Raw genomic sequence first — 27,964 nt, 5'->3', positions numbered from 1 at the left:
AAGCAGCAGGTATATCAAGGTTGTGTGGCTTTAAGACTCTTTAGACTGCTCATATCATTATAGTAACTTTTAGGTTTGTTTTGTTTGAAATTGCTTTTGGAAAAACTATTAAGCTAACTTGTTGCCTCTACTCACCTCGCAGACTCTTGCCAGAGAATCCTGGGCAAGCTCAGCTGACCACACAGCTCTCTTGCTTCTGCGATCCTCTCTGGCCTCAAAATCTCAGTAAGAAGTCTCTCAGCCCCCAAACTGCCTGCTTCTATCCACCTGAAAATCTTAGAACTATGTCTGCCAACCCAGTGCTCCTTCCCCACTCTGCCTCCACAGTGCAAAAACGTCAGATCACTCAACTCCAGTTCCAATTACGCTTATCTCACCTTCTGGAATAGACAATAACCTATCCTCTTCCCTAACACCCATGTGAACTTGCCTGAACTGAAGTTTCTTTCTCACCTTCACCCTCAATCATTCTATAAATGTCTCCATAAGTACTGTCGCTCGAGTCTGCTCTTTCGGTCCGGTCAGAGTCACATGATGACAGCTCATTTTCCATCCAAAGGCATGTTATGTTAACTGGTGATTCTAAATTGGCAGCAGATGAGAGATGGAGCGATGAATGACATGCCGAAAACAGCCCTGAGCTATTCAAGGTTCAAGATGTTTATATAGAGTAGATAACATTTGATTGTGTGTTTATATGTTTGCTTGGATCCATAAAAAGACTTACACTTTGGAAATGAAACTCTTCCTTCTTTCTCTCTTAAAGCTCCTAGCCCATGTCCTTGTTATTGATGATGGTGGTGGTTGTGGTGTTGTTGTTAACCAGAGTTTCACATCATTAGCCATTAGTCATTTTCATAGAAAGTCTCACATGACCAAAGCATAGAGAAATCAAACACACATCAAAATAGAGAGCTTCTTTATTAAATGTAACAATTTTTCATAAACGAATTAGAAATTATAAAATATTTTCTTCCGGTGAGTTACATAATTTGCATTAATTTAATGCAGGCCGTTGGTAAATTGAACAGCTGCAAAACAGCAATTGACTATTCGCTAATCTAGGCACTGCTGATCAGTCAAGCTCTTGATTATTTGACGGATTCAGGTGACGTTTCGATAAACTTCATTCTCTACAGTTAAAGAGTTTAACGGATGATGTAAGTAACAAAAAAACCTGCAACTGTCACATATTTCACAACTGTAATCCAGGATGCTACAAGATCCAACTTTAGGGTAAATCTTAGCAGCTCTGTGAGCTTTTAACTAGATTTAAGGATGTCTCCTGTAGTCAGTACGTTATGACATAGCACTGCACTCCTATCAACATGCTGAATAAAATATGAGCAATAGGATGTTTGCATGTTATTTACCGAGTCAACCATGACACACCACCCTTCCCTATCATACTTACAAGATTGGTTATACTGTAGCTCAGTGGTGCAATACAACAACAAAGTGTCTGCATTATTTGCATGATTTATTTATTTTTTATATTTAAGTTTAGCTTTCTATTAAAATTTGGTTAAAATACTTTGGTTAGAGCTAGGAGCATGTAGCTTAATTACATGAGTAATCAGGTCACAATTTTTCTCCACTATGTCTGAAATTAAAGGCGTTTTGTTTGGTGGTTAATCTGCAAGCACTTAATTATCAGCTGCACACGTGCTGTGGAAAGAACGAGCAGCAAAGGGTCAATTGCACACAGATTTAAGGTCTCTGTAAGGAATACTAAACCAGCGTTATTTACTGTAAACAATCATATGGAGATGTAATTTTTTTTATCATTCTTGAAAGGTAAAATAAAGATTGCTCCTGAAAATGAGACCTTGTGTCTCAATGAGATTTACCTGTATAGATAAAGATGAAATATAATTTTTCATCCTTTAGATGTGATGTTTTTTATATGCCGAGTGAGGCTTATCAGAAATTCAATAAGAGTTATTCACTGTTTTAAATATGACCTTCAAAACCTTCCATATGCCTCTCGGTGGAGCTGAAACTTGCTGAAGCACCTTTCCCGTGGCGACTGAGCTGCTCGTCGGGCTCTTTAATGTGCAGATCACATAGTGAGAATGGACTTCTTCTTTCAGCCTTCCTCTCCTCTCTCAACATTTTGCCCTTTGTACCTGCGTGTGAATCTTTCCCCACCTCGTCGGGATGTTTGTTTTCCACCTGAAATAGATGAGAATACAATGTTTTTCATTTTAATGTCCTGAATGGCCGACATAAGCAATTACAGGCTTTGCAATTTTCTGCACTTTTTAGTTGTCAGTTTCAATTTAGACTTTCCCCCCTTGAGCCCAATTTCATCCCACTGTGAAGCTGCTTGATACTTCACTTGGGTTTTGTTCCTGCATTAATATTCATTGTGTGATTCATTCTAACTGACAGAGATCTCCCTGTACTGAATGTTGATTCCTGGTCAGATGCTCCGGTATATTGTCTGTAGTTCTACAAAAATAAATAATTTATATTGAATCACCTGAGCTAATTTACATGCCAAAATATGACACATTTGGAAATGTTTGAACATTGTATTATTGGTGTTTGAGCTGATGTATTATTACAATTTCCTGTTTTGTCAACAAATATGTCTCTCAAAAAGAAGATTGTACACTATTGAGGGATGAGAGTGCACCTATTGTCCCTTCATATTCTGCTATTTATAATTACCGGTGTCATGCCGTGTGCACAGTTTCAAAACATGAGGTCGGTGGATTTAGGCAAAAACGTCCTACTGTTCTAAACTGTCTGTTTCAGACTTGTCACAGCTCAGGCGATGGATATGTAAGCCCCACCCATATTGCTCCATAAACCTTTCGTTTGCAAATTTTAGAGAGACTGGCTTTAAAGAATAACAAGAACAGCTTGTTTCAAATGGAGAATGAACTGATCCCTACTTTAAAATAAGTCAACATCACTCAAAGAAACCTAGTATCATATCTACTATAATGAAGTCTGATGTCATGCTATAATGATATATGTATCTTTGTACGTTCCCTATTTGCTCCTAGACAAGTGGACTAATCTTGATAAACAGGAACATTGCTCAGGGCATGTGAGTGATAATATCAATATCATATACAAATATTTTATGCAAATTCAAACAATTTATATAAAAACAGAGGTTTGACCGTTTCCGTGTCTGCAGCTTTAAGATATGTGCTAACTCAATGCCACAATCTTCTCAGGAGCGGATATCTCAGCAAATCCCTCCCAAGGTTCAACGCTCAGAGAAACTGCAAAAAACCCAAGAGCTACATCTCAGACTCCTGCAGGCCACTGTCATCATGTTCGGTTTTCAAGTTCATGAAGGTACAAGAAGAAGATTGAAGATCGTATCAACTGACAAGGATGGTAGGTCATGCATCAAGGTGTTGCAATACTTCTACCCGAATGAAATGCAGTGGCGGGACCTTAAGAGACCTGTGCATAAATGAATCCCAGCAAATTGCATAAAGACCTTTGAAGGTCTACTGTATATGCACATCACTTGTGCTTCTGCTAACATTTTTGTGGTGACAGAACTATTTAAAAATCTATTGATTGCCATCTTCAAGAGAATCTCCAACATTTGGAAATCCTCTGATTGACTGAGAAGCTGCATGAAAAAAATCAATAAAAAGTTATTTTTTGCTCTGTATTTGGTGCAGAGCCTCAGTCACGCTGTGCATAGAGGCTGGATGCAGGGGGAAATAGTCAGCCAGTATCTATACCATCAAAGGTGATTCTCAGTTGGAAGTTTTCATAAATACATGTTGTAACTTGTGTTTTTGGAAATATGCAAAAAAAAAAAAAAACCCTTGAATAATAGGACAGCAATTTCAAAGCAGTTTTTGTGTTAAAGGTGATTTTGATCAAAAGAACTGCCTTTACTCAGTGCTGTATCTCTGGTTTACAAAAACAAGAATCTAAATAAGACAAATTTGGAGCTGTTGAAAGATTTACCTCTTCCCTATTGACTAGCTACCACCCACTGCTTCTTCTCTCCAGTGCAGTCTGACTAGTTCTTTTTTTCTGCTAAAAGGACAGACATTAAATCAATGTCTATTTTCTTACCCTTTCTTTAAAAAAAAAAAAAAAAAAAAAAAAAAAAAAGTGGTAACACTTTCTATAAAGTTCACTCCTGGGTAGCTGACGTATTATGATGTGTGATCACATAAATCCATACCTATGGAGAAATATCTATCAAAAAAATTTTTTTTCAGAGTACCTGTAAAAATCAATGTTTGTTTTATATGACATAAAGTAATTGTTTCCATGCTTATCAGAGATATTGTTTGCTTGATTAATCTTTAAGTTTATTAAAACATTTCTTTTCTATATGGGCACATATTATATGCATACTGAAAAATCATTATCCTCAATAAACACAACCTAAAAAGATTTGTAGCTTTGTAAGTTTTGTGTCTGAATTTTCAGGAAAGAGACTGTTTGGTGTCAGAGATGTAAAATTCACTGAAAGTCAGTCTAATTGTTCAATACTGAGTGTTGAATTTTATGTTGTCTCATTACAGGAAAAACATCATTTTTCATGCAGGATCATTACACTGTCAAACATGATGAACAACTGTCACGGCTGGCGGAGGGAGCCGTGTGGTGTGGAGGAAAAGGAGGACCCAAGATGCAGCGAACTGATGACAGAGTGATGTTTATTTACAAGGTGGTGGTGGTGGCAAAAACAGGCAACTCAACATGAGCAATTACAAACCTAAACTGGGAGAAACTAAAGACAAACCTGAGACCATACAAAAGGGGTGCGGGGCAGAGAGACGCAGAGACAGGAACGAAACACCATAGAATGCAGAGCTACACGGAGGAACGCAGTGATACATGGATGAACGCAGACGAGCCGACGAGGAGCACAGACCGACACCCACTAAATATACACACACACAAGGTAATCAGGTAATCACACACAGGAGGGAAGAACAGCTGAACCTAATACACCTGGGGACCGGAGGAGACAAGCTGAACACAATAACAACAGACACAGACCTTCAGAACAGAACAGGAAATCCAGAACACGAGCCTTCAAAATAAAACAGGAAACAGACTGATGTACAACACAACACGGGGACATGAACAGAGCACCAAGGACAGACACAGGTAGGGCTGACAATACACCAAACTTCAGGTTAACCCTAACTAATACAGATCAGAAAAAACGCAAAACGCTGGGTCAACGACCCAGGACCATGACAGTACCCCCCCTCCAAGGGCTGGCACCAGACAGCCAAAAACAAAAACAAACGACCAACCCAGGGCGGGCGGCGGGGGCCCAGGACGGAGGGACCAACACAGAGCAAAACAAGCTCCAGCGGACCGAGGGAATCGTCCAAAACAAAAAACACACATGCTGGAGTACAAGGACAAAAACACAGTTCAGGAGGCCGGCCCAGGGGCTGACAGCTCAGAAGTCCAGGACAGTTCATCTTCTGAGGCCGGCCACGTCGGCGACGCAGATCCATAAGCCGACCGAGCGGAAGGCAGCGGTGGCGGAGTGGAGGCAGTTCAGGGGGCCGCCCGTGCACACGGCAGCGGCGGCAACAGGGAAACTGTTCAGGCGGCCGACCGTGCCGACAGCAACGGCGGCGATGACAGAAGTCTGGAGGCCGACCGTGCGGACGGCAACGGCGGCGATGACAGAAGTCTGGAGGCCGACCGTGCGGACGGCAACGGCGGCGATGACAGAAGTCTGGAGGCCGACCATGCGGACGGCAACGGCGGCGTCTAGGAGGTCGTCCATAGTGACGATGACGCTCCACCAGCGGCCTGGCAGATGACCGCCGATGTCGAGGCGGCAGTTTGGGACCCGAAGGTGGCGTGGCCGTCGCAGCACCAGACGAGACCGAAGCAGAGGCTGGACCAGACGAGGCAGCTGATGAGGATGCTGAAGCAGAGGCCGGACCAGGCGAAGCTGAAGCAGAAGCCGGACCAGGCGATGCTGACGAGGATGCTGGAGCCGGGCCAGGCGATGCTGACGACACGAAGGCTGGAGCCGGACCAGGCGAGGATGAAGCAGAAGCAGAGGCTGAAGCCGGGCCAGGCGTGGGTGAAGCAGAGGCTGAAGCCGGGCCAGGCGTGGGTGAAGACACAGAGGCCGCAGCTGGCGAGGATGGAGACACAGAGGCTGCAGCTGGTGGAGATGATGGGTCTTGGGGCTGGACGGGCTCCTCGGGCCCCCCAGCGAAAACAGTCTCTGGACCAGTGGGCACCGGGGCCCCTGGAACACACAGGTCAGAACCAGCAGGCGCACGGGCCTCTGGCAGGCACGGGTCAGAACCAGCAGGCGCACGGGCCTCTGGCAAACACAAGGCAGACTGCAGCTGCACAGAGCATTGACCCAGCTCGGGCAGCGACAGCCGGATACAGTCCTCAGCTGGCTTCTTAATCTCCAGGGGTCCAGAGTCGGCCGGGGGCTGGGACCCAGCCTCTGGGGAGGCCCTGGAGTGCGTCACAGTCTCTGGGCTGGCCAGCTGTTGCGGACTGACAACTGCGTTATGTGGTGTGTCTCTCTGCTTGACATGAACAGGTGAAATACAGTGCTTTTCCGGTTGGATGGACTCGACTTGTACTACAGGCGGAGCTGGTGAAGATGGTGGCTGAATAGGTGGATGAGCTGATAATAAAGCTGATGAGTCTCTTGCCAACAGAGCTATTGACTGAGCTATGGATTGTAACCAAGTGTCTAATAGGTCTGGCTGTGACTGTAATGGAGGTGGCGATTGAGTGGCTAACAGAGCTAGTGGCTGCTGGGCGGCTAACTGAGCTACCTGCTGGGCAGCTGGCTCAACAAACACAGCCCCGGAATAAACAGTCATTCGAGCTGGCGAAACAGACGGAGTGTCTTTTCCACTCACCACAGCCGGCAGTTCCGAAGTCCTACTCTTCGGCTGTGGGGCGACGCGCCGACGGCGCGATCGTCGCTTCCTCCCGGGCAAAATCTTCACCGCCGGGCCGGGCAAAATCTTCACCGCCGGGCCGGGCAAAATCTTCACCGCCGGGCCGGGCAAAATCTTCACCGCCGGGCCGGGCAAAATCTTCACCGCCGGGCCGGGCAAAATCTTCACCGCCGGGCTGGGTTGGGAAGCGGTAGCGGCTGGAGGGCGAAGGTGCAGCTCATGAAGGAGGAAGTCCCGTGCCAGCGGGTGAAGCGAGTCTAGCAGCCAGGAGTGTGCAGAGAGTAGCTGCTGTAGCCTGGCTTCTACAGCGCGGTGGAACTCTTCTTCCTCCTGCTCGAGCCACAGGTTTACCAACCTTGCGACCGTGTCGGTTACCTCCTCCCGAAACTCCTGGGTAGGTGCGAATGCTGCTGGGTCCATGTTGGTCGGCTCGTACTGTCACGGCTGGCGGAGGGAGCCGTGTGGTGTGGAGGAAAAGGAGGACCCAAGATGCAGCGAACTGATGACAGAGTGATGTTTATTTACAAGGTGGTGGTGGTGGTGGCAAAAACAGGCAACTCAACATGAGCAATTACAAACCTAAACTGGGAGAAACTAAAGACAAACCTGAGACCATACAAAAGGGGTGCGGGGCAGAGAGACGCAGAGACAGGAACGAAACACCATAGAATGCAGAGCTACACGGAGGAACGCAGTGATACATGGATGAACGCAGACGAGCCGACGAGGAGCACAGACCGACACCCACTAAATATACACACACACAAGGTAATCAGGTAATCACACACAGGAGGGAAGAACAGCTGAACCTAATACACCTGGGGACCGGAGGAGACAAGCTGAACACAATAACAACAGACACAGACCTTCAGAACAGAACAGGAAATCCAGAACACGAGCCTTCAAAATAAAACAGGAAACAGACTGATGTACAACACAACACGGGGACATGAACAGAGCACCAAGGACAGACACAGGTAGGGCTGACAATACACCAAACTTCAGGTTAACCCTAACTAATACAGATCAGAAAAAACGCAAAACGCTGGGTCAACGACCCAGGACCATGACAGTACCCCCCCTCCAAGGGCTGGCACCAGACAGCCAAAAACAAAAACAAACGACCAACCCAGGGCGGGCGGCGGGGGCCCAGGACGGAGGGACCAACACAGAGCAAAACAAGCTCCAGCGGACCGAGGGAATCGTCCAAAACAAAAAACACACATGCTGGAGTACAAGGACAAAAACACAGTTCAGGAGGCCGGCCCAGGGGCTGACAGCTCAGAAGTCCAGGACAGTTCATCTTCTGAGGCCGGCCACGTCGGCGACGCAGATCCATAAGCCGACCGAGCGGAAGGCAGCGGTGGCGGAGTGGAGGCAGTTCAGGGGGCCGCCCGTGCACACGGCAGCGGCGGCAACAGGGAAACTGTTCAGGCGGCCGACCGTGCCGACAGCAACGGCGGCGATGACAGAAGTCTGGAGGCCGACCGTGCGGACGGCAACGGCGGCGATGACAGAAGTCTGGAGGCCGACCGTGCGGACGGCAACGGCGGCGATGACAGAAGTCTGGAGGCCGACCGTGCGGACGGCAACGGCGGCGTCTAGGAGGTCGTCCATAGTGACGATGACGCTCCACCAGCGGCCTGGCAGATGACCGCCGATGTCGAGGCGGCAGTTTGGGACCCGAAGGTGGCGTGGCCGTCGCAGCACCAGACGAGACCGAAGCAGAGGCTGGACCAGACGAGGCAGCTGATGAGGATGCTGAAGCAGAGGCCGGACCAGGCGAAGCTGAAGCAGAAGCCGGACCAGGCGATGCTGACGAGGATGCTGGAGCCGGGCCAGGCGATGCTGACGACACGAAGGCTGGAGCCGGACCAGGCGAGGATGAAGCAGAAGCAGAGGCTGAAGCCAGGCGAGACTGAAGCAGAGGCTGAAGCCGGGCCAGGCGTGGGTGAAGCAGAGGCTGAAGCCGGGCCAGGCGTGGGTGAAGCAGAGGCTGAAGCCGGGCCAGGCGTGGGTGAAGACACAGAGGCCGCAGCTGGCGAGGATGGAGACACAGAGGCTGCAGCTGGTGGAGATGATGGGTCTTGGGGCTGGACGGGCTCCTCGGGCCCCCCAGCGAAAACAGTCTCTGGACCAGTGGGCACCGGGGCCCCTGGAACACACAGGTCAGAACCAGCAGGCGCACGGGCCTCTGGCAGGCACGGGTCAGAACCAGCAGGCGCACGGGCCTCTGGCAAACACAAGGCAGACTGCAGCTGCACAGAGCATTGACCCAGCTCGGGCAGCGACAGCCGGATACAGTCCTCAGCTGGCTTCTTAATCTCCAGGGGTCCAGAGTCGGCCGGGGGCTGGGACCCAGCCTCTGGGGAGGCCCTGGAGTGCGTCACAGTCTCTGGGCTGGCCAGCTGTTGCGGACTGACAACTGCGTTATGTGGTGTGTCTCTCTGCTTGACATGAACAGGTGAAATACAGTGCTTTTCCGGTTGGATGGACTCGACTTGTACTACAGGCGGAGCTGGTGAAGATGGTGGCTGAATAGGTGGATGAGCTGATAATAAAGCTGATGAGTCTCTTGCCAACAGAGCTATTGACTGAGCTATGGATTGTAACCAAGTGTCTAATAGGTCTGGCTGTGACTGTAATGGAGGTGGCGATTGAGTGGCTAACAGAGCTAGTGGCTGCTGGGCGGCTAACTGAGCTACCTGCTGGGCAGCTGGCTCAACAAACACAGCCCCGGAATAAACAGTCATTCGAGCTGGCGAAACAGACGGAGTGTCTTTTCCACTCACCACAGCCGGCAGTTCCGAAGTCCTACTCTTCGGCTGTGGGGCGACGCGCCGACGGCGCGATCGTCGCTTCCTCCCGGGCAAAATCTTCACCGCCGGGCCGGGCAAAATCTTCACCGCCGGGCTGGGTTGGGAAGCGGTAGCGGCTGGAGGGCGAAGGTGCAGCTCATGAAGGAGGAAGTCCCGTGCCAGCGGGTGAAGCGAGTCTAGCAGCCAGGAGTGTGCAGAGAGTAGCTGCTGTAGCCTGGCTTCTACAGCGCGGTGGAACTCTTCTTCCTCCTGCTCGAGCCACAGGTTTACCAACCTTGCGACCGTGTCGGTTACCTCCTCCCGAAACTCCTGGGTAGGTGCGAATGCTGCTGGGTCCATGTTGGTCGGCTCGTACTGTCACGGCTGGCGGAGGGAGCCGTGTGGAGTGGAGGAAAAGGAGGACCCAAGATGCAGCGAACTGATGACAGAGTGATGTTTATTTACAAGGTGGTGGTGGTGGTGGCAAAAACAGGCAACTCAACATGAGCAATTACAAACCTAAACTGGGAGAAACTAAAGACAAACCTGAGACCATACAAAAGGGGTGCGGGGCAGAGAGACGCAGAGACAGGAACGAAACACCATAGAATGCAGAGCTACACGGAGGAACGCAGTGATACATGGATGAACGCAGACGAGCCGACGAGGAGCACAGACCGACACCCACTAAATATACACACACAAGGTAATCAGGTAATCACACACAGGAGGGAAGAACAGCTGAACCTAATACACCTGGGGACCGGAGGAGACAAGCTGAACACAATAACAACAGACACAGACCTTCAGAACAGAACAGGAAATCCAGAACACGAGCCTTCAAAATAAAACAGGAAACAGACTGATGTACAACACAACACGGGGACATGAACAGAGCACCAAGGACAGACACAGGTAGGGCTGACAATACACCAAACTTCAGGTTAACCCTAACTAATACAGATCAGAAAAAACGCAAAACGCTGGGTCAACGACCCAGGACCATGACAACAACAGAAAAATGCCAGGACTACCAACCATGCATTCAAAAATTCTGCTTCATATCCGAAAATATGTGTAAGTTTTCCTTTTTATCGACAACATTCACACGTATTTATATATTCCTTAACAAGCGTAAGCATCACTGCTTTAACATAACATAGCAATTAACCCTGTGCTACAGGAATTTAAATGATGTGATTTGGGGCATTTTTAAACTTTTGATATTTTAAATATTTCATGGTTTCATGAAAATTTGAAATACAGATCGATTTAAAATGTATAAACAGCCTATCTGATATTAATAATGTTTCAGAGGTCAGAGAAAGTGTGGTTTTTTGGGGTTTTTTAGCTTTTACCACATTTGTTTTTGCATTTGAATTTATTTATTTAAAAGGGACAGTGCAGTTTAACATAGTTTGGCCTTACAGTCTGTCTTACCTTAAGTTACAGCTGCCTTCACTGCTATAGTATATACCAGAAACACCTCCGTAACTAACATCTATAATATCCCTATTAATTCATGGCAAACTAGTGCATTTAAAGTGGTAGTAGTAGACTTTGTGTGGGATCCGCACATGTGTTTCCCTAGACTCTCTGAAACGGCAACTCAGGAGTCTTTATAGTTCCCCACCTCCCACGCACTCTTTTCTTTCAATCTCAGCTACTTTGCATTTAGCTTGAAGTCAGTTTGTGAGGATTTTAGGTTCTCTGACCATGTGTTTTTGAGTTTTGGTGGTTTGGATTTATTTTTGAGTTTGTGAAAATAATTGATATTCTAGTTTTGGTGGTGTTTAGTCTTTTGAGTTTAATGTTATTTTCTTATTGCTTCTAAGTTTTGTTTGTTGTGGGTTTATTTTTTTATATACCTTGGTTCTTCATCCTCTCCTGTGTCTCATCTCTGTGCAGTCAGCCTTTGTCTCTGTGTTTGTTTACCTTTGGTTTATGTCTACTTATAGGTTCAAATCAAGTTCGTAGTCTGTAGTCTTTGTTTATACTCTGGTTCTTCTTCTTGGCCTTGTAATATTTAGTTGGCGTCGTTAGTGATCCTATTGTTACCTCAGTCTTGTCATAATGTCTATCTGTTCTCTCTGTTCTGTATCCGTGTTTATTTTCTGCCCATGTAAATGTGGCGTGTCTTAGTTGAAGCTTCAGTATTACTTATACTTTGTGCTAGTCTCTCTTGTCTCGTGTGCATTGTGTTAAATTTACTTCCCTAGTCTACTTATTTCTGATTTGCTCCCACTGTCTTTCCCACCCATTATGCTGTCTTAGCCTAGTCGTGTCATACTGTTCGCCCAATCTTTGTTCCCGGTATTAATTTTCCTTTATATCTGTGTTCTCACTTTCACAGATTGATATAGACCTTCAATAAATGATTGTTTTAAGTTTCAAGCCTGCCTTTGACTCTGCATTGGTGTGCTTGCTCTTTCTTAGCCCGACACAGTTAGCTCAATGGCTGGATTCTAATTAATTTATTTTTAGATTATTTAGTTACATCGTGGGTGCATGCAGGAGCAAATGTAATATACTCGCCATGTAACAAGCGCATGCAACACTTTATTCTATAGAGTCCAAGAGGGCTAACTTAGAATCACCAATTTATCTAACATGCATGCCTTTATACTGTGGGAGGAAGACAGAAACCCAAGCAGGCACAGGCAAATGTTGCACATAAAGACCATTGCTGGGAACTGTCTTGCTGTGACTTGACACTGCTGACCTCTCCATCACTGTGCTGCTCGATTTCAGATCTCACATCTGTGGGAAGGTACTCTCAGACATCTGTATAATTCATTTCATGAAGTGCACTACTGTATCTATCATCACTCAGAGTTTTTGGCTTTTACTATTTCACTGTTTTGTGAGCCTTCAAAGACCCAGCAGGTTCCTGTCTGTGTGGCAACCTAAGGAATGTGTTGGGAGCACAGACAATTCTTATGACGTTCTGAAGGTCTCCCTCAAACTCTGTCACTACTAAAACCACAATTTTCCTTTACTTCACCCACACTGCACTGGTGGATCTAAAATCTAATCTGAAAAGATCAGGTTAGTCAAATTTGACCCAAACAGTTTAGAAGGTTTAAACATTTATGAGGTGCTGCCAACTCGTGGCGGTTGGTAACGCCAAATCAGAATTACTTAACCTTTTCCAGACTTTATGTTCAGATCAGAGTAAGGGTAACAAGGGTTCCTGGACCTCCACAGGGTTAATGTTCCGCAAGATGTTGCTGTTTAGTATTTCTCAGAGGAACCCGCACAGACCAACCAAGGGCATCATAAAAGGTAGATTAAGAAACTGGTGTCAGATGGAATCATCTTGATCAAACACAGCACAGTGATCTGTTTCAAATCTTCTGTTGTGTTTTGACATAGGGAGTCACATCTCCTCTGCCAGGGCGGTTAAAGCAAACACATTTGATACATCTGTGTTTAAACTCACAGCACCTGACTGTCTTCATCTTCACTCATCTTTCTTTTTTAGAAATGTTTGACAATGCTTGTTGTTTTGCAGTATTCTTTCTTTTTTTTGTTCAGTTTCCTCAGTCTGTTTTTTGTTTTTTAAATACAGTATAAGCACATAAGTATCTGTCAAGGAGCTAATCTGAAATCTTTTTGCCTCTCAAATTGAACAACTGACTTTTGGCCGTCGTATTTGGTTTTCTTCTGTCAGTCAAATACTCACTCTTTAAACAGTTCTTCTTGGCAAATGCAACACTCACATCTTTTGTACTTTCATTCTGACATTATGATGATGGTGATCTAAGGCTGTGGCTGCGATTGTAATATTAGATTTGCTTCGATGTGGTGGGTTTACAGAAAACCAAACAGACATAATGTCGTACAGAATTTGGTTGTATTTTTGCATTTGGCATTTAAAATCTGCCCCAGTTAAATCAAAGCAGGATAAAATTTCCCAGGGAGCGCTGTGAAGCAATTCCACATGAAGCTGGTTTGATGCATATAACTCAGATATGAAATATACATATACAGTGACGTCAATTGAGATTTGACAAGTTGACACAATTGGGATTAAGAAAGAAAGCAGACAGGCAAAGAAGCGGGAATTGTGAAAGGACACCGGCAAATCAGTAAAGAGAATAATGAGCATCATGCAGAGAGGTTGTAATATTAGCAGCGATTAATCATCTCCTGGCTCTCAACATTTAAATTTTCTTATGCACCTTTTTTCTGACTTGTGCTGTGTTTGAAACTCTTTGAGGAAGCTACTAAAATTACAAATGATGTACGTTTTAAGATTTCTGTTCTGGGTGCCTCGCTCTTGAGGTCTATTAACTGGAAAGTCAGTGGTTCAATCCCTGATGCATCCAGCCTCCAAGTATTTGTCTGTATCTTCAAAATTAGGTAATTTAGTTGTCATTCTCCAGCCCTGCAGTGGTTGGCGTCCTGTCCAGGGTGTACCCTGCCTCTTGCTCTGTCACAGCTGGGACAGGCTTCAGCCCCTCTGCAATCCTGAATTGGATAAGTGGAAAAGGATGGATGGAATCCAAAGCAAGAGAAGTTACATAATCATCAACATTCACAGGGTGTGACATTTATTAGTGGAGCCAAAAACATGTGAAATTTTTGAACAGCAGTAATTTATTTTGTGTATCTGACTATCTGAATAATTTTACATGTGAAGGCTAAACAGATGGCTGCAGCGAAGGAGGTCACTCTTTTTAATTACCAGATATGTTCCCAACTTACTTACTTCAAAGTTTGTTTGTTGAATGCCTTAAAGCAAATAGAACCCCCCCCCCCCCCCCCCCCAAAAAAAAAGGTTTTCCCCTGCTGTTACATAAACTTCTGCAGCCTGATGTAAGAATATGTTTTCTACATGCATACTTCATATTATGCAAGTAAGGTGAGACTGAATTTAAGTTTTTAAGTTTGCAAAAACACCTACTCTGTACCAGCTTTGCAGTTATGTGAAGAACAAAGTTTTTAAAGGACTCTATGAAGTCCTGTGAAAGACTAAGGACTTGCACTTTCACCATAGGAATTGAGAAGGTAAGTAGCAGCCAGGTGCTGCTAATCAGATTAATCTGATTGACTGATCATTAGCAAGTGTGAGCACTTCTATAAAAGCAGAGATTCTGTCAGTTTTCTGATCTGAAGTATTCAGGTGTGTTAACACAGTACCACAGTGTTCCCAGGAGTGGACCTTCCAACAAACTCATATAAAGTTCAGACCTGCTCAAAGAAATTGCAAAAAACTTAAGAGCTATAATTTAGGCAATGCAGGTCTCCGTTAGCATGTTAAACATTGAAGCTCTTGACAGTACAGTTAGAAGACTGAATAGTAGAGCTGGGCGATAGAACGATAACGATATGTATCGCGATATAACTTTTTCTCGATAGAAAAATTAAACTATCGCGATAGACCTCGCCGCTCTTGTCCTCTTAAAAAAAAAAAAAAAAAAGAACAGCCAATCCAAATTAAGTAGCGCAGAGCCGAACCAATCACAGCCGCAGCGTCAGGTCACGTGACTTGTTACGTACAGCACAAGTGCCAAGCCGCACATGTGTATTTGTTTGGGAAGCAGCCCGCCACCGTACCGCCCGGGTAATGGAGGAAATGAGTGTGCCGACTAGAAAAATCAACCGAGCGTGACCGAAGAGAAAACAGATAATGGTTCCAATGCCGGAGAGATTGTCGAACGGAAGAGCCAAAGAAGCTCCGTAGTGTGAAGGTATTTCGGCTATTTCAAGTCTGACAAAAAACAGAGTAGCGTGCACTGTAAATTGTGCCGAAAGCAAGTCTGGAAATACAATAAACTGGTGCATGCGCTACGTCCACACGTACCCGGGTATTTTTGAAAACGCAGATTTTTCTATGCGTTTGCGCCTTTCGTCCACAAGTAAACGGCGTTTTTGGTCACTGAAAACGAAGATTTTTAAAAACTCCGTTTTTGCATTTACGTGTGGACTAGAAAAACGGAGAAAATGCAGCGTCAAAGATGTGCGCATTTTTTGACGTCACACTGTGCGCCACGTTATTGTTTCGGTGAAATGAATTTCTACAATACTGTTACTGTCAATTCTACTCTCTGCAGTGTTTAAATGCTTACATATACACACAGTTACTGTCCCTCCACACATACGACTCGGTTCTGCTTCTATGCCCCAGCTTTGTTTACTTTTTCCCACCGAGGCTTCTAGACTTCTGATTGGCCAACATTTCTGCACGGTTAGGAATCTAGCGCCACCTGCTGCTTTGGCATGTTCATAGCAGCGTTTTCCTTCATTTCTCCCTTTATGTGTGGACGGGATTATTTTTTTAAAACGAAAACGGAAAATCTCCATTTTCAAAAATACCCGTGTACGTGTGGACGTAGCCTCAGTCTCTGACTGGAAGCGTTAATTCGTCATTCGGCTTTTGTCAGACTAAAGTAACTGTTAAAACTGTTTGAAAAGCTCAGCTATACAACAAGGAGAGATTGAGAATTTCCTTTTAGTTCTCAGTTTATTTGATATTGACAAAAGTTAGTCAATTTTGTCTGTTCTTCTGTAAAACAAACTAAGATTTATTTTTAGAATTAATATTTTGTTTCTAAGTGGAATTGACAATTTAGTCTGTTTCGTTTGTTCTATTTTGAAACTTAAACGCTTTAGCGGCTGCCTTTTGTGTAGTTTGCAATATTTGCCTTTATTTATCTGAAAAAGTCTCATGTTCCTTAAGTACATCTACCCTGTTGAACTTATTATGGGAAATAAATATTTAAATAAAAACAAGCTGCTGATTATTTCACATTTTACTTGTGAGCAACGGCACATTTAAATCTTACAAATATAGTTATTTGGCTTATATCGTGATAGATATCGTTATCGCCTGAAATGAAAAAAACATATCGTGATATGAAAAAATCTTATATCGCCCAGCTCTACTGAATAGGCATATCTTGTTCGGAAGGGTTGCCAGTAAAATGCTTATTCTCTCCCTAAAATTCTGACACAGACCTACACTCCCCCCCCCCAAACCCCCTCGAAACGCCTTCGAAGCTTATGCCTTCTACGTTGTGAGATGTGATGATTCATGTGCTATGTCCTGAGGTGTTTTTTTTTTCTGTTCTCAAACTGATCTCCCTGTTGGAGCTCAGCCTGGGGGGAGTCCTTTATTCTCCTCGTCTTACCTCATGTTGTGCATTTTCCATTGTTATACCTCTCTGACCTGTCTTCCCCATGTGATGTTGTGTAATGTACATATGGTCGGAGGGAAAGATGGCGCTGGCAAAGGTCAACAGCCAATTTTAACCCAATTTCCTTCGGGATCAACCTTTGAGATCAATAAAGTTTTATTGAATTGAATAAAATAATAGCATCACGGTTTAGGTTTGCAAAGTAAAATTTAACAAAACACCAGACTAGTGCAAAATAGAGATGTTTAGCCAGAATGCATAGTTGGTGAAAAGCAAACATATCAGCACAAACACCTTCAGTCAACTGTCAAGCCCGGTGATGGAGCGATGATGATTTGGGCTTGTTTTGCAGCCACAGGATCTAGGCATCCTGCAGTCATTGAGTCGACCGTGAACTCCTTTGTATACCAAAATATTTTGAGGTCATCGGTCTGATAGCTAAACCTTGGGCCAAACTGAGTCATACAACAGGACAATGATACCAAGCACAACAGCAAATCTATATCATAGAGCCTGAAAAGAATCCAGGTTTGGCAATTATGCAGTCAAAGTCCAGACCTCCAGACGAATGCTAACAAATCTCGATGAACTGAAGCAACATTGTAAACAGCAGGTAGAAATTCCTTTACAACAGTGTGAGAGTCTGACAAATCATACAAAAAAGAATTAAGTCAAGTTATTTCTGCTAAAGATGGTTTTAGTAGCTACTAAATTATGGGTTCTGCTTAGTTTTTCATGGGATTATAGAGAGCCATGTGAAAACTTTCACATTGCTGCATATTAGTATGCTCTAATTATCATCCACAAACTTTTCAAATAATTAAACACGTAGTAAATTTAATCATGCATTTTATCTCATTTATTACAATTAACATATTTCTTAATTTATATTGTTAACATTCTCAATTGTGTATACTTTCCCTGTATAAATTAATGTAATTTTGTAGTTTAATGTAGTGTTATTAGTCAGAACCATTTGTTGACATTCTAAGAGGGTCTTTTTCCTCCTGTAGTTTTACTTCAGTTTGTGATTTTTGTGTCTCCATTTCACATTGGGTAAAATTCTTCTTTGTTGTTTTCTTTTTGTTGAAGTCTGTAATAACCTCTGTTGCAAAAATTTATTTATTTTATTATTATAATTTTTTGTATTTGGAAAATGACTGACACTAAACTCAAATTAAAAATCAAAAATGTCATCCTATTTCAGATTACGACAATATAAAAACTCTGGTGACCAGATTCAAATAGGAATGCATACGTGTTAGAAAGCTTCCCCATGTCCCCTATGGTGGGTTTTTAAAATGTTGTATAATGAGTGCTAAACACACCTCTGTGCACCAGCGTATAAACAAAATGTTTGGCTTAAGTCACTCAGTTCAAACCACTGTGGCAGCCAAATGAATGATAATTTTAGGATTATTTGTGAAAATGAATCTTCTTTGTTTTTCTTTTTCCTCAAACTGATAGGCCAGTTTGAAATGAGAAGGCGGGGTCTGAAAGTGTAGGTGGACTGCTGGACGACAGAGAGGGAGATGGATGGGTTGCCATTTTGGAAGTTGCTACTTGTGTGATGATTAGAGGACAATAAACTAACATTGTTTGCTGCTCAGTCAAGTAAGAGTGATGTCTGCTGTTTTCCACACTACACCTCTCTGCGTGACTATAAGAAAGCATCTTTATTCTCTTTATGAATACAATAAATCTGGTCTGTGAGTAGCATTTTCAAATGTCAAATGTTTCATTTTTCACAATTTGCTGATATAATAATTTGTTCAACTGCACACTTCTGATCATAAATGCTAGCCAGACCTCAAAACTCCAAACTGCTGTCAAAAGTCACAGCTGGGGGCATCCTTTCTCTGCGACAGAGCCAAAGATACACCCTGAAAATAGTCACAGAAATTGCCTCTGTTATGTGGCAATAAATACAGACTGACGCAACTGCTTGTTGTTGCCACAAGTCTTCAAAAATGACAGCTGAAATTGACCAAAAAGGCACCCTGTCGAAAGTATTGTGGCAGACAGCAACATCCTATTTTTGTACCAACACAGTACACCATTAGAATAACTGGATGAATGTGACACGCTGGACCGCCTGTAGCCTTCTAGACAATGCTTCAATGGAAGTACTAATTAAACAAAAAAGTTGGTTTTTTTTGTTTTTTTTTCTTCAAATGTGCTAATGGCTGAGTTTTATATACAGTGATCTTTTTCTTGTTTGCTTGTTTTACTGGTGGCTGGAGCCTTCTGACTGCAGCTGCAGTGACATAATTGCAGGAACAATCAAAATGTGAAACACTTCCTTCCAAGTCCCACACCTAAACGTAAGAAGAAATTAATATTTTATTACATATATTTGACCTTTTTTGACCTCGCCTCTGTCAGTGCGCCCCAGGGTGGCTGTGGCTATGACGTAGCTTGCCATCACCAGTGTGTGAATGTGTGTGTGAATGGGTGGATGACTGGTTGTGTAAAGTGCTTTGGGGTCCTTAGGGACTAGTAAAGCGCTATACAAATACAGGCCATTTACCTTTTTTTTCTTCACAATCTGCTGCAGCATGTGGGTGTTTGTATGGGTAAACAACACCAGCATGTTAAATGGCAGCAGTCGTATAAACAGCATACAGCCGGATGGTGAATATGACTCTTTCTGCAAATGTAACAAACCAATTGGGAAGCCGTCTAAATCTGCATATTTTAACAGCTGTTACTGCAGCCCTTAGAGGCCATGGGTCATAAGCCATTTGTGCAGGCAGAAATTATGACCCATCGTTATGTTTTAAAGTTAACCGACCATTAAAGGAATAATTGCACAGAAAATACAGTGTGGAATCATCAACTTTTAGGTGGAGATTAGGTTAAAGTCGCCACCCTGGAAAGCTTACAGAATGAAGCTTCCTAATGTGTGACAATATAAAGGGGTATATTTTAAAACAAAAAAGCCCTCATTAAAATGTTTTTTGTGCCAAAATGTTGCGCTCTAAAAGTAGTTATAAAACGTACATTTTTCTGAATCGTTGGGAAAATCTTTAAAGACTATTCTTATTTAATTGTGTTTTGTTTTTGGACACATTTCTAGTTAATTTTTGTAGTTTACTAGCTCCAGGAGGTCAGAGTTCAGACGTGTGATGTCATCAGTAAGCGCAGAAAAACAAACAGTGGCTGTATCCCAATTCAGGGTCTGCAGCCTTAAAATACGCAGCCTCAACGATCCTCAAGGGCCGCGTACTCAAAGACCGCTAAGGCCGGAAGTGCGAGGCTTGTGAAATGGGACGGTCTAGCCTCTGTTGCGCTGCCCAGGTTGCCTAGCAACCATGATACTAACAGCTGGAAACGTGTCATACAGCTTTGTTTGACAGAAATGAAGGAGAAAATCTTTTGTTCATTTGTTTGTTTCTTTCTACATGAGCTCTGATCATTCTCTGTAAGATTAAGCTCAGCTATTGAACGGCGTATATTTTAAAGTAAAAGCTTTAAAACCAAGTTAGTACAAACGTCACTAATGTCACATAACTTTGCCGACATGTGGCCAACAGTAATGTTTTAATGTTCTTCGTTATTAAACATTTGCACATAAATAAGTGACATAATATTCAGTACTTACTTAAAATTTACTCTTCGGCTGCCCCTCATCCGCCGTTTTTTTTCGGCAAAATTATCCACACCCACCGCCGCGCTATGCATTCTGGGATATGTTGGACCACGAAGTCTACACTGCCACAGCCTTAAGATTCAGGGAAATGAAGGACGCATTTCAGGGCCGCATTTCGAGCAGCCTTTGAATTGGGACAGCCTTCGGCGCGCCGCTGTGACGTAATCGGCCTTGAAATGCGTACTTTAAGGCTGCAGACCCTGAATTGGGATACAGCCAGTGTCTGAGATGTGGGAGCAATGTTTTGCTGATGATACGCTATGCTGCCTGTAAACTCCAAAACTGAACTGAGGAGAATAAAGTTGCAAAAAGGAGAATGGAGTCATGTCTCTCTGAGGATGCAACAAAAACCCAATCACACTATTAAGAGAAAATGTTAACAGTGATTGAAATGAAAGCCATTACCAGGTTGACTCCATTTCCAGTTAGCAGGACAGTTTATTAGTTGTTACAGAGAATGATTATGAGTTTGGACTGATCAGGTGTCATTTATCCATGCTCCAGTAATATCTAAACGTGTTTCCCCACAGTCTTTCCTGTTAGATACATTCAAGCTAATTGTGTTTTCTGCTTTAATGTTTTTTCCACAATACTTTTTAAACAAAAAAGTGAATTTCTTTTGAAAAATCACTTCACTAAAAAGATGGCTTTTTGGGCGTCCAGCATGATGCTGAGTGAAGCAGTTACCGCTTTCTGCATCACTTCACTTTTCTTTAATGTGAGAAAGAGACAGTTTGGAAACAAGCCAGACGCTCAGTGGCTCGTGAAGGAAAGGGACTCCTAAGATAATCTGACAAGACCGGGTGATGACAGAGTGATGAGGGGAAACATTACAAATATCTTTGTATGTATGAAAAAATATATGTATATGTATGAAAAAAACAAACAACAAAGGAAGACAAGAACCGGTATCTACACTGATAATAGAGGCAAAGGTGTTCAAGTTTGTTATCTTTTTCTCAGCATAAGGAAAATTGGTAAGAGCTTTTAGACAAATTACCTTGTGTCTTCAGGGAAACGAAGGGCGAGAGATAGGATACGGTCAAGTTCAGAAGTTTTACCAGAATTTGTCTTTTTTCTAAAACTTTTTGTCTTCTTGTGTTTGAAGTGATTTTATATTATGGTGAATCTAGAAATGTCCACCAGTCAGTCGTAGCATTGCGACCACCTGCCTAATATCATGTTGGTCCCTCATTTGCTGACTGGTCGAGGCATGGGCTCCGCTCAACCCCTGAAGGTGTGCTGTGGTACCAAGATGTTAGAAACAGATCCTTTAAGTCTCGTAAGAGAGGTGGCACTTCCATGGGTTGAACTTGTTTACCTAGCACATCCCGCAGAGGTAAACACCTTAAACTCGTTGTTGTGCTCCTCAAACCATTTCTGAACCACTTTTGCTTTGTGGCAGGGAGCAATTCTGCTGAAAGAGGCCACAGCCATTCAGAATACACTGTTCGCTTGAAAGGGTGGTCTGCAACAATGCTTGGTGCTAAGCATCAAAGTAACATCCATATGGATGGCACGACCCAAGACTTCCTATTAGAGCTTGCCCAAAGCATCACATTGCCTCCACTGGTTTGCTTTTTTACCCAGATTTCATTGTGGTGCCAAACCCACTGGGCCATCCGCATGATGTTTGCAGCTATGCAGCCCCATACGCAATAAACTGCGATGCACTGTTTGTCCCGACACCTTTCTTTTAGAATCAGCATTACATTTTTTGACAGTTTGAGTTACAGTAGCTCTTCTGTTCCATATTTACTCCCCGCGTGCATCACTGAGCCTTGGCCACCCATGACCTTGTTGCTGGTTCACCACTGTTCCCTCCTTAGACCACCTTCAACAGATACAGTACTAACCACTGCAGACTGGGAAAACTCTGACCCAGTCATCTAGCATCACAGTTTGACCCTTTTCAAACTCGCTCAGTCCTTATGCTTGCTCATTTTTCCTGCTTTAAGAACAAAATGTTCACTCCACGCTCCCTAATATATCCCAACCACTTCCCACGATAAAGAAATAATCACCTGTCAGTGGCTATAATGTTATGCCTGATGGATGTATATTCTGTACTGTAAATGTACAAAAAAAAAGTATCCATGCTATCCATGACATGGAGATTGGAATATAGTCTGAGTAGTTTCTGGAAGCTTATTTTTACTGTGAGTCTGACAGTTGCAGTTCAGTGCAACTGGCACCAATGAGACACATTTCAAGTCAATGTGGAGGATTGTGCAGACTGCGAAGTCTTGTTATCACTTAAATTAAAAACTGATTGAATGCCACAAGCTTACCCTTTTCTTGTCAGTTGAGGTCTGCTTGCTGGCAAACTGCCTGAAGGGCTTTGGATGAAATTCATCTTTATCCTCTATTGTCAGTCTTGGAATGGCCGTCATCGGGCGAATGACCGGTTTTGTCTGGATAGTACAATTCAGACATTTGACAGCACAAAGGAATTAATTCTGATAAGCAGCTCATAAATTCTCCTAATTCAGCAGATGAAGGAGCGTGATCAATTAAAGAATGTGTACCTGTTTGCGACCCAGCAGCTTTCTCTCCACGTCGGCGGATGGGTGCAAGCTGCATAAAGATGCCTGAATAAATAAGTTAGAGGAAAAAAAGAAATATTAACACAATTACTAATGCCTCTCACAAAAGTTAAACACTGATAACCGAAAGCACTCCCGCCTTCTTCTCTTTCAATTAATTATGATATTTGCCATCAGAGAGAAAACATACACAACTGGGAGAAGTAATTTATTTTTGAGTTTTTATGATAGCATAAATACATAAACATCTGGTTGCAAATCAGATTAATTATTCTTACTCAAAATAACGGAAAATTATTCTGTTCATGCAAGAAGATATACAATTTAGAGGAAAATTAAGTTTTAAATTGGAGTTTAATGAACCCAGGAATAAGGTTTTATTTGTGAGCTTGCTAATAAACTGTTGCTATGAGCTGAAGTAGCTTCAACACATGATAGCACGCTGTTTTGAACCTCTTATACGTGCATACTTATGCAGTAAGCTACTTTATAAATGACCCGTGTTCCTGGTGAACTGTGAAATCTGTCAGAAGCTCAGTACAAACACAGACCGAGAGGATGGAGTCTATCCCTGCTGTCCTAGTGCAAGAGCACACCTTACAGCCCATTTAGAATCAATAGTGAGCCCAACATGCATGTCTGTGGACTGTAGGAGGAAGCAGAGGGAACCCACGCACTGTAGGCACAGGGAAAACATGTAATCTCAGATTCAAATTCTGTGCTGTGAGGCGACATTAATCACTGCACCACTGTGCCACCAAGTTTTTTGAAGCTGGTTGAAATTTGGCAAGTTCTATTTTATAATATTCAAAGAGCAAATGTTTTGGAAAATCTTCGAGCCACCTTCAAGTTCCTGATGAAAAATATCTCACCTAACACCTCACAGTGAAAAAATGATTTGCTCGCCATGTCCTGTGAATTTTGGAATAAAAGCATCTGAACAACACTGAGAATAAGCACCGTCAGCAGCAGGTTGTTTATCCTGTGGGGTAAAAGCTGAGAAAAACAGAAAGCATTTGCCTTTAATTCAACGTGCAAAACTACCTGACCTCTACTCACATATTTGGTTTCACGTCCCAACGATTTTGAAAATGATGAGTTTTTTGGCTGGAAATGAAGAAGAATAACAGAAACTGAATGACACAAGCTGGATGTCAGGGAAAAAGAAAGAATCATCAAACGACTCATTCATTTGTAACTGTGATGGTCATTTTTTAGAAAAGAAATTAATGAAAAAATGATCTAAAGAAGTCCTTGGAGAACATGAATCATGGTCTCTCCAGAACGCGTCTCTTTATTTTCTCAGACTTGAATTTAACATGTTTTCTTGTTACACAACACAGTTTCTCTTGTTAGCGATTGAAAAATTGATGTTTTCATGAATACTTTCCCCCCTGCTGAGTTTACACAAGCATCTAGCTTAAGAGCACACATCCCATGGATGACATTTTCTCTCTCTCACACACTTGTTTTCTCTGCAAACTATAGGAAGCATTCTCCTTTGATAAATAATGGACAGATGTCCTTTCATTTCTTGTGCTCATATAGTTAAAATTCACTTTTATCCAACTTCCTGCTTGTGCTTCAGTAAAACAGTATACAGAGGACTCATTTCTTCAGTTCCAAAGCTACTACAGTTCTTTATTTATCTTTTCTATTTCGTTTTTACTTCAATGGTTCACACTTTTAGTTATATATAGACACAAATATACATTTTCTTTCTCTCTTTTATTTGTTTTTGGGTGTGTTTTTGTGTGAAAGCTGCTTGCCTGCTCCTTTTAAAAATGATGAAACTGCAATTAGGATGCAAAATGATGACACTGATTCGCATTGTTATTCTGGGTGCAAAGAGTATGTGTTTACTCGTTTGCTTTTTATTGACCTAAACAAATTCTGCACTAAAGAACTGAGATGACAATGCTTTAGTCACCTTTGCATCACTGTGTGTGCAAAATTTGCAGTGTGAACTTTTAACAGTTTTTACAAAAAGAAAGACAAAAAAAAGATAAAAAGAGGAAAAAATTAAGTTTTGTTAATCATCACAAACTGGACAAGATGATGTCGTTTCAGAGTGGTAGCTGACAAAGACACAGTCAGCTACCACTAGTCCCAGAGACCTAGAGAACAGCCAGTGACCTTCATGGAAACTACCAGTCGCTAGGGGAAACTGTCTATCTGGCTGTTGAGTGGGGAACTCATTCGCAGAGCAGGGGGGGGGGGCAAACCAAGAATCTGCTCATGATTGATTTGGTCACCAGCAGACAGTCATCTGTAGTTTGTATTCAAGATGCCATTTGTCTGTAAACACTCGCTAACTAACCACCAAGCAAAAGAATGTGAAACTACAGACGGAGGATGTTCACCTTCAAAGTAAAAGCTGTAACCCACGTGTTTCAAAAGGGGCAGCTTTTGTGATGATTGCAAATGGGTTCTGTTTCCAATTTGCTCAGTGAGCAGGTTGGTGAGTATTTGCAGACAAGTTGACATCTTCCATATAAACTGATTGCTGCAATCTTCCAGTGAAGAAAACAATCAGATCAGCCAGTGCAGGGTAAGCTAAGACTTTCCATAGACAGACAGTCACAAAGCAGTGAGCAACAGGAAAAGAGTCAAATAAATAAGAACATTTTAGCAGCCAATATAAAGACATAAAATGCAATCAATAGAATTCCCAACAGAAGGCGTGTTTAGTCTAAAATGTTTTTAACTGCTTCTTTTAAAAGATTCCACAGAGTCGATTTAGTGCAGTTGTAGTGACTGAAAGCTCTTTAGTTGTGTACGAGGAAAAACTAAGCGATTCTGAGCCTGTGAACGACGACTGCGAGCAGCAGTGTCCTTGGAGATAAATAAACTTCTTTGTGACTGATTTCACCTGGGATTGGGCCAAAGATTGATCTGACACCATTCTCAGATGTGTCCCAGTTGAATATGAAGCTGGAGTCAGCAGCCAGTCACCTTAGGTTAGTATAAAGACATGCTCCATCTAAGCATAAAGTGTGTATGGAAAAAAAAATGACATGGCCTCCGAGAGTGAAACATTTGAATTAAAGCTGCATTCTGTATAATAGGATCCGGGAGTGACTCATGTGGCAACAAACTCAAGTTCAATTTAATAGAAGTTTGTGGAAAAATGACCATACTTTTGGATTTACTGCCAGGTTAAGCTTTTTATGTCTTTGATACAGCACGATGCTAATCTCAGAAAAATACAGTTTTAATCATTTTGATAAGAAATCAGAAAATAAGACAGGTTATGATCATATACAGGTGCGTACTTCACTGTGGGCTCAGATCCCACGTTTCCTCCCTGTTTCACATTATTTGCAAATTAAAATACTTGTTAGCTAAGTAACGTGTTTAATCCTCCAACTTCTTAGTTTTAAAGTGATAATATCTTGGTGTAAAAATTTCAAAGGAAAATAGCTCACATGCTGTTAAAGAGATCTTTTACCTGCAGACCATTGTTGGTTGTTGATGACCTGGTGGACTACAGTGGCAGGGTTGTGTTGGAGTTAAAGGATTAAAAAAAAGAAACCTGTTAAGTGACTTTCAGCACCACATTTATACTTGTTTAATTTCATATTAATAGTGAAATAAAACACCAAACTCACTGCAGCAATGGAATTTGCCAATATCTCATCAATGACGGCATAAAGTTCCTCAGACTGCTGCCGGAGCTGAGCAGGCGAGCACATCTGTGGAGAGCACAGACTTATTGATGCCGTTTCGCAACGTGTGCGGTAAATAACGGCGGCGATGTGTGCTGTGGTACCTCAGTGTGGGTGTCTGATGCGATGCCTGTGTTCAGCGTGTCACAGGAACTCATTTCTCTCTCGACCTGCTCATCTATGGCCTGTGAATGCAAAGAGAGAGAAGAAATTGAGCTCCCCTCCACCACTAATGGTTTCACTGGAGCAATAGCACGCAATTCATTACATCTCCTCCAGACAATTCCTGTTGATCCACTCTATATTCTTCACAGGCACAACTCCTTCGTCTACATGTATCATACAGAGGTGTGAATGTGTTTTCATGTCTCCCTGAGCATGATATGACTTTTAATAAAGCTTTAAGAAGTACTGTCCTTGCAGCTGCTGTTAAGTCCTTCTGAAATGAAGGAACAAAATGTCTTTTTTTTGCAGTTTCTAAATCTGATTAGTGCATCTCAAGATTTATCTTAAATTACTCACATCATGCTCACCATAGCAACACTGGCTGCATCATTAGCGCTTCGTACTGTATGGCTTGCCATTTAACAAGGCAAATTAATGGGATTAGAGCCAGAAATGAACTCACTTGCTGATCCAGTAGCAGGGTGTTTGTGGGAATAGCGGCGAGGGATTTGTAGCTTAGCGTAATTTTGTGTGTCTGGAGACAGAAGAGCAAACAATATGAATATAAATGTAATTACAATTTAAATTTTATTGAAGATAAACTTTGTAGACAGTCTGGTGGAAATTGTTTTATAGGCATGCTCTGTCTCCTGTTAGTGCTGGCTGCTTATCATGCAAAACAGTCAAACTCAGAGTTGTCCAGCAGTGTGAGCCGAAGTGTGTTAGCCTGTGGAAACTACATCACTTTGCTGCAGAGGAGGCCTGTTTGATGGATTACATTATGAACAAACTTAGTTTTCCTTCACCGACGGGCAAGAAAACTGGATGAGTGTGTTATCAACTTCTTTTGCCCCTGCTGGCTCGAAATAAATTGAATTCCTGGTGGTTAATACTCTGAATTTTGCACCCATTCGGTTAATGTCGGCTTTAAAAAAAAACCTTTTTAGACACTGGAAAAGTGCACTTGAAACTGTTGCAAAGGAACAAATGAGCACTGACAAAGACAAATGGATAAAAGACACATCTAAAATCAGCTCCACATAGACGATGCCGCTTGATATCCACATGTCAAGTGCGAGAAGTCT

General features: G+C 42.9%; 1 protein-coding gene across 4 annotated transcripts in view; it reads right to left on the bottom strand.

Annotated features, from left to right (window-relative positions):
- Positions 1-27,964, bottom strand: part of mlip (muscular LMNA-interacting protein) — a 74,802-nt gene that overhangs the window by 24,832 nt on the left and 22,006 nt on the right. For 2 of the 4 annotated variants that reach the window (XM_085477901.1, XM_085477903.1), the window contains 8 exons: positions 27,343-27,414; positions 26,819-26,899; positions 26,658-26,741; positions 26,498-26,533; positions 24,106-24,153; positions 23,029-23,091; positions 22,792-22,914; positions 1,965-2,175 (listed from right to left, as the gene is read on the bottom strand). In XM_085477901.1, the coding sequence (XP_085334027.1) occupies positions 1,965-2,175; positions 22,792-22,914; positions 23,029-23,091; positions 24,106-24,153; positions 26,498-26,533; positions 26,658-26,741; positions 26,819-26,899; positions 27,343-27,414 (718 nt within the window). Of the gene's footprint in view, positions 1-1,964; positions 2,176-13,545; positions 14,180-22,791; positions 22,915-23,028; positions 23,092-24,105; positions 24,154-26,497; positions 26,534-26,657; positions 26,742-26,818; positions 26,900-27,342; positions 27,415-27,964 lie in introns of those variants that run through there. The other 2 variants (XM_085477904.1, XM_085477902.1) reach the window with 2 other exon arrangements.

Source organism: Copadichromis virginalis, linkage group LG13 (genome assembly GCF_057382275.1).
Source record: "Copadichromis virginalis isolate Kocher_CV1m ecotype Utaka linkage group LG13, C_Virginalis_male_GT1.1, whole genome shotgun sequence".
Taxonomy (NCBI): domain Eukaryota; kingdom Metazoa; phylum Chordata; class Actinopteri; order Cichliformes; family Cichlidae; genus Copadichromis; species Copadichromis virginalis.
This window is presented reverse-complemented; position numbering and strand designations above follow the sequence as displayed.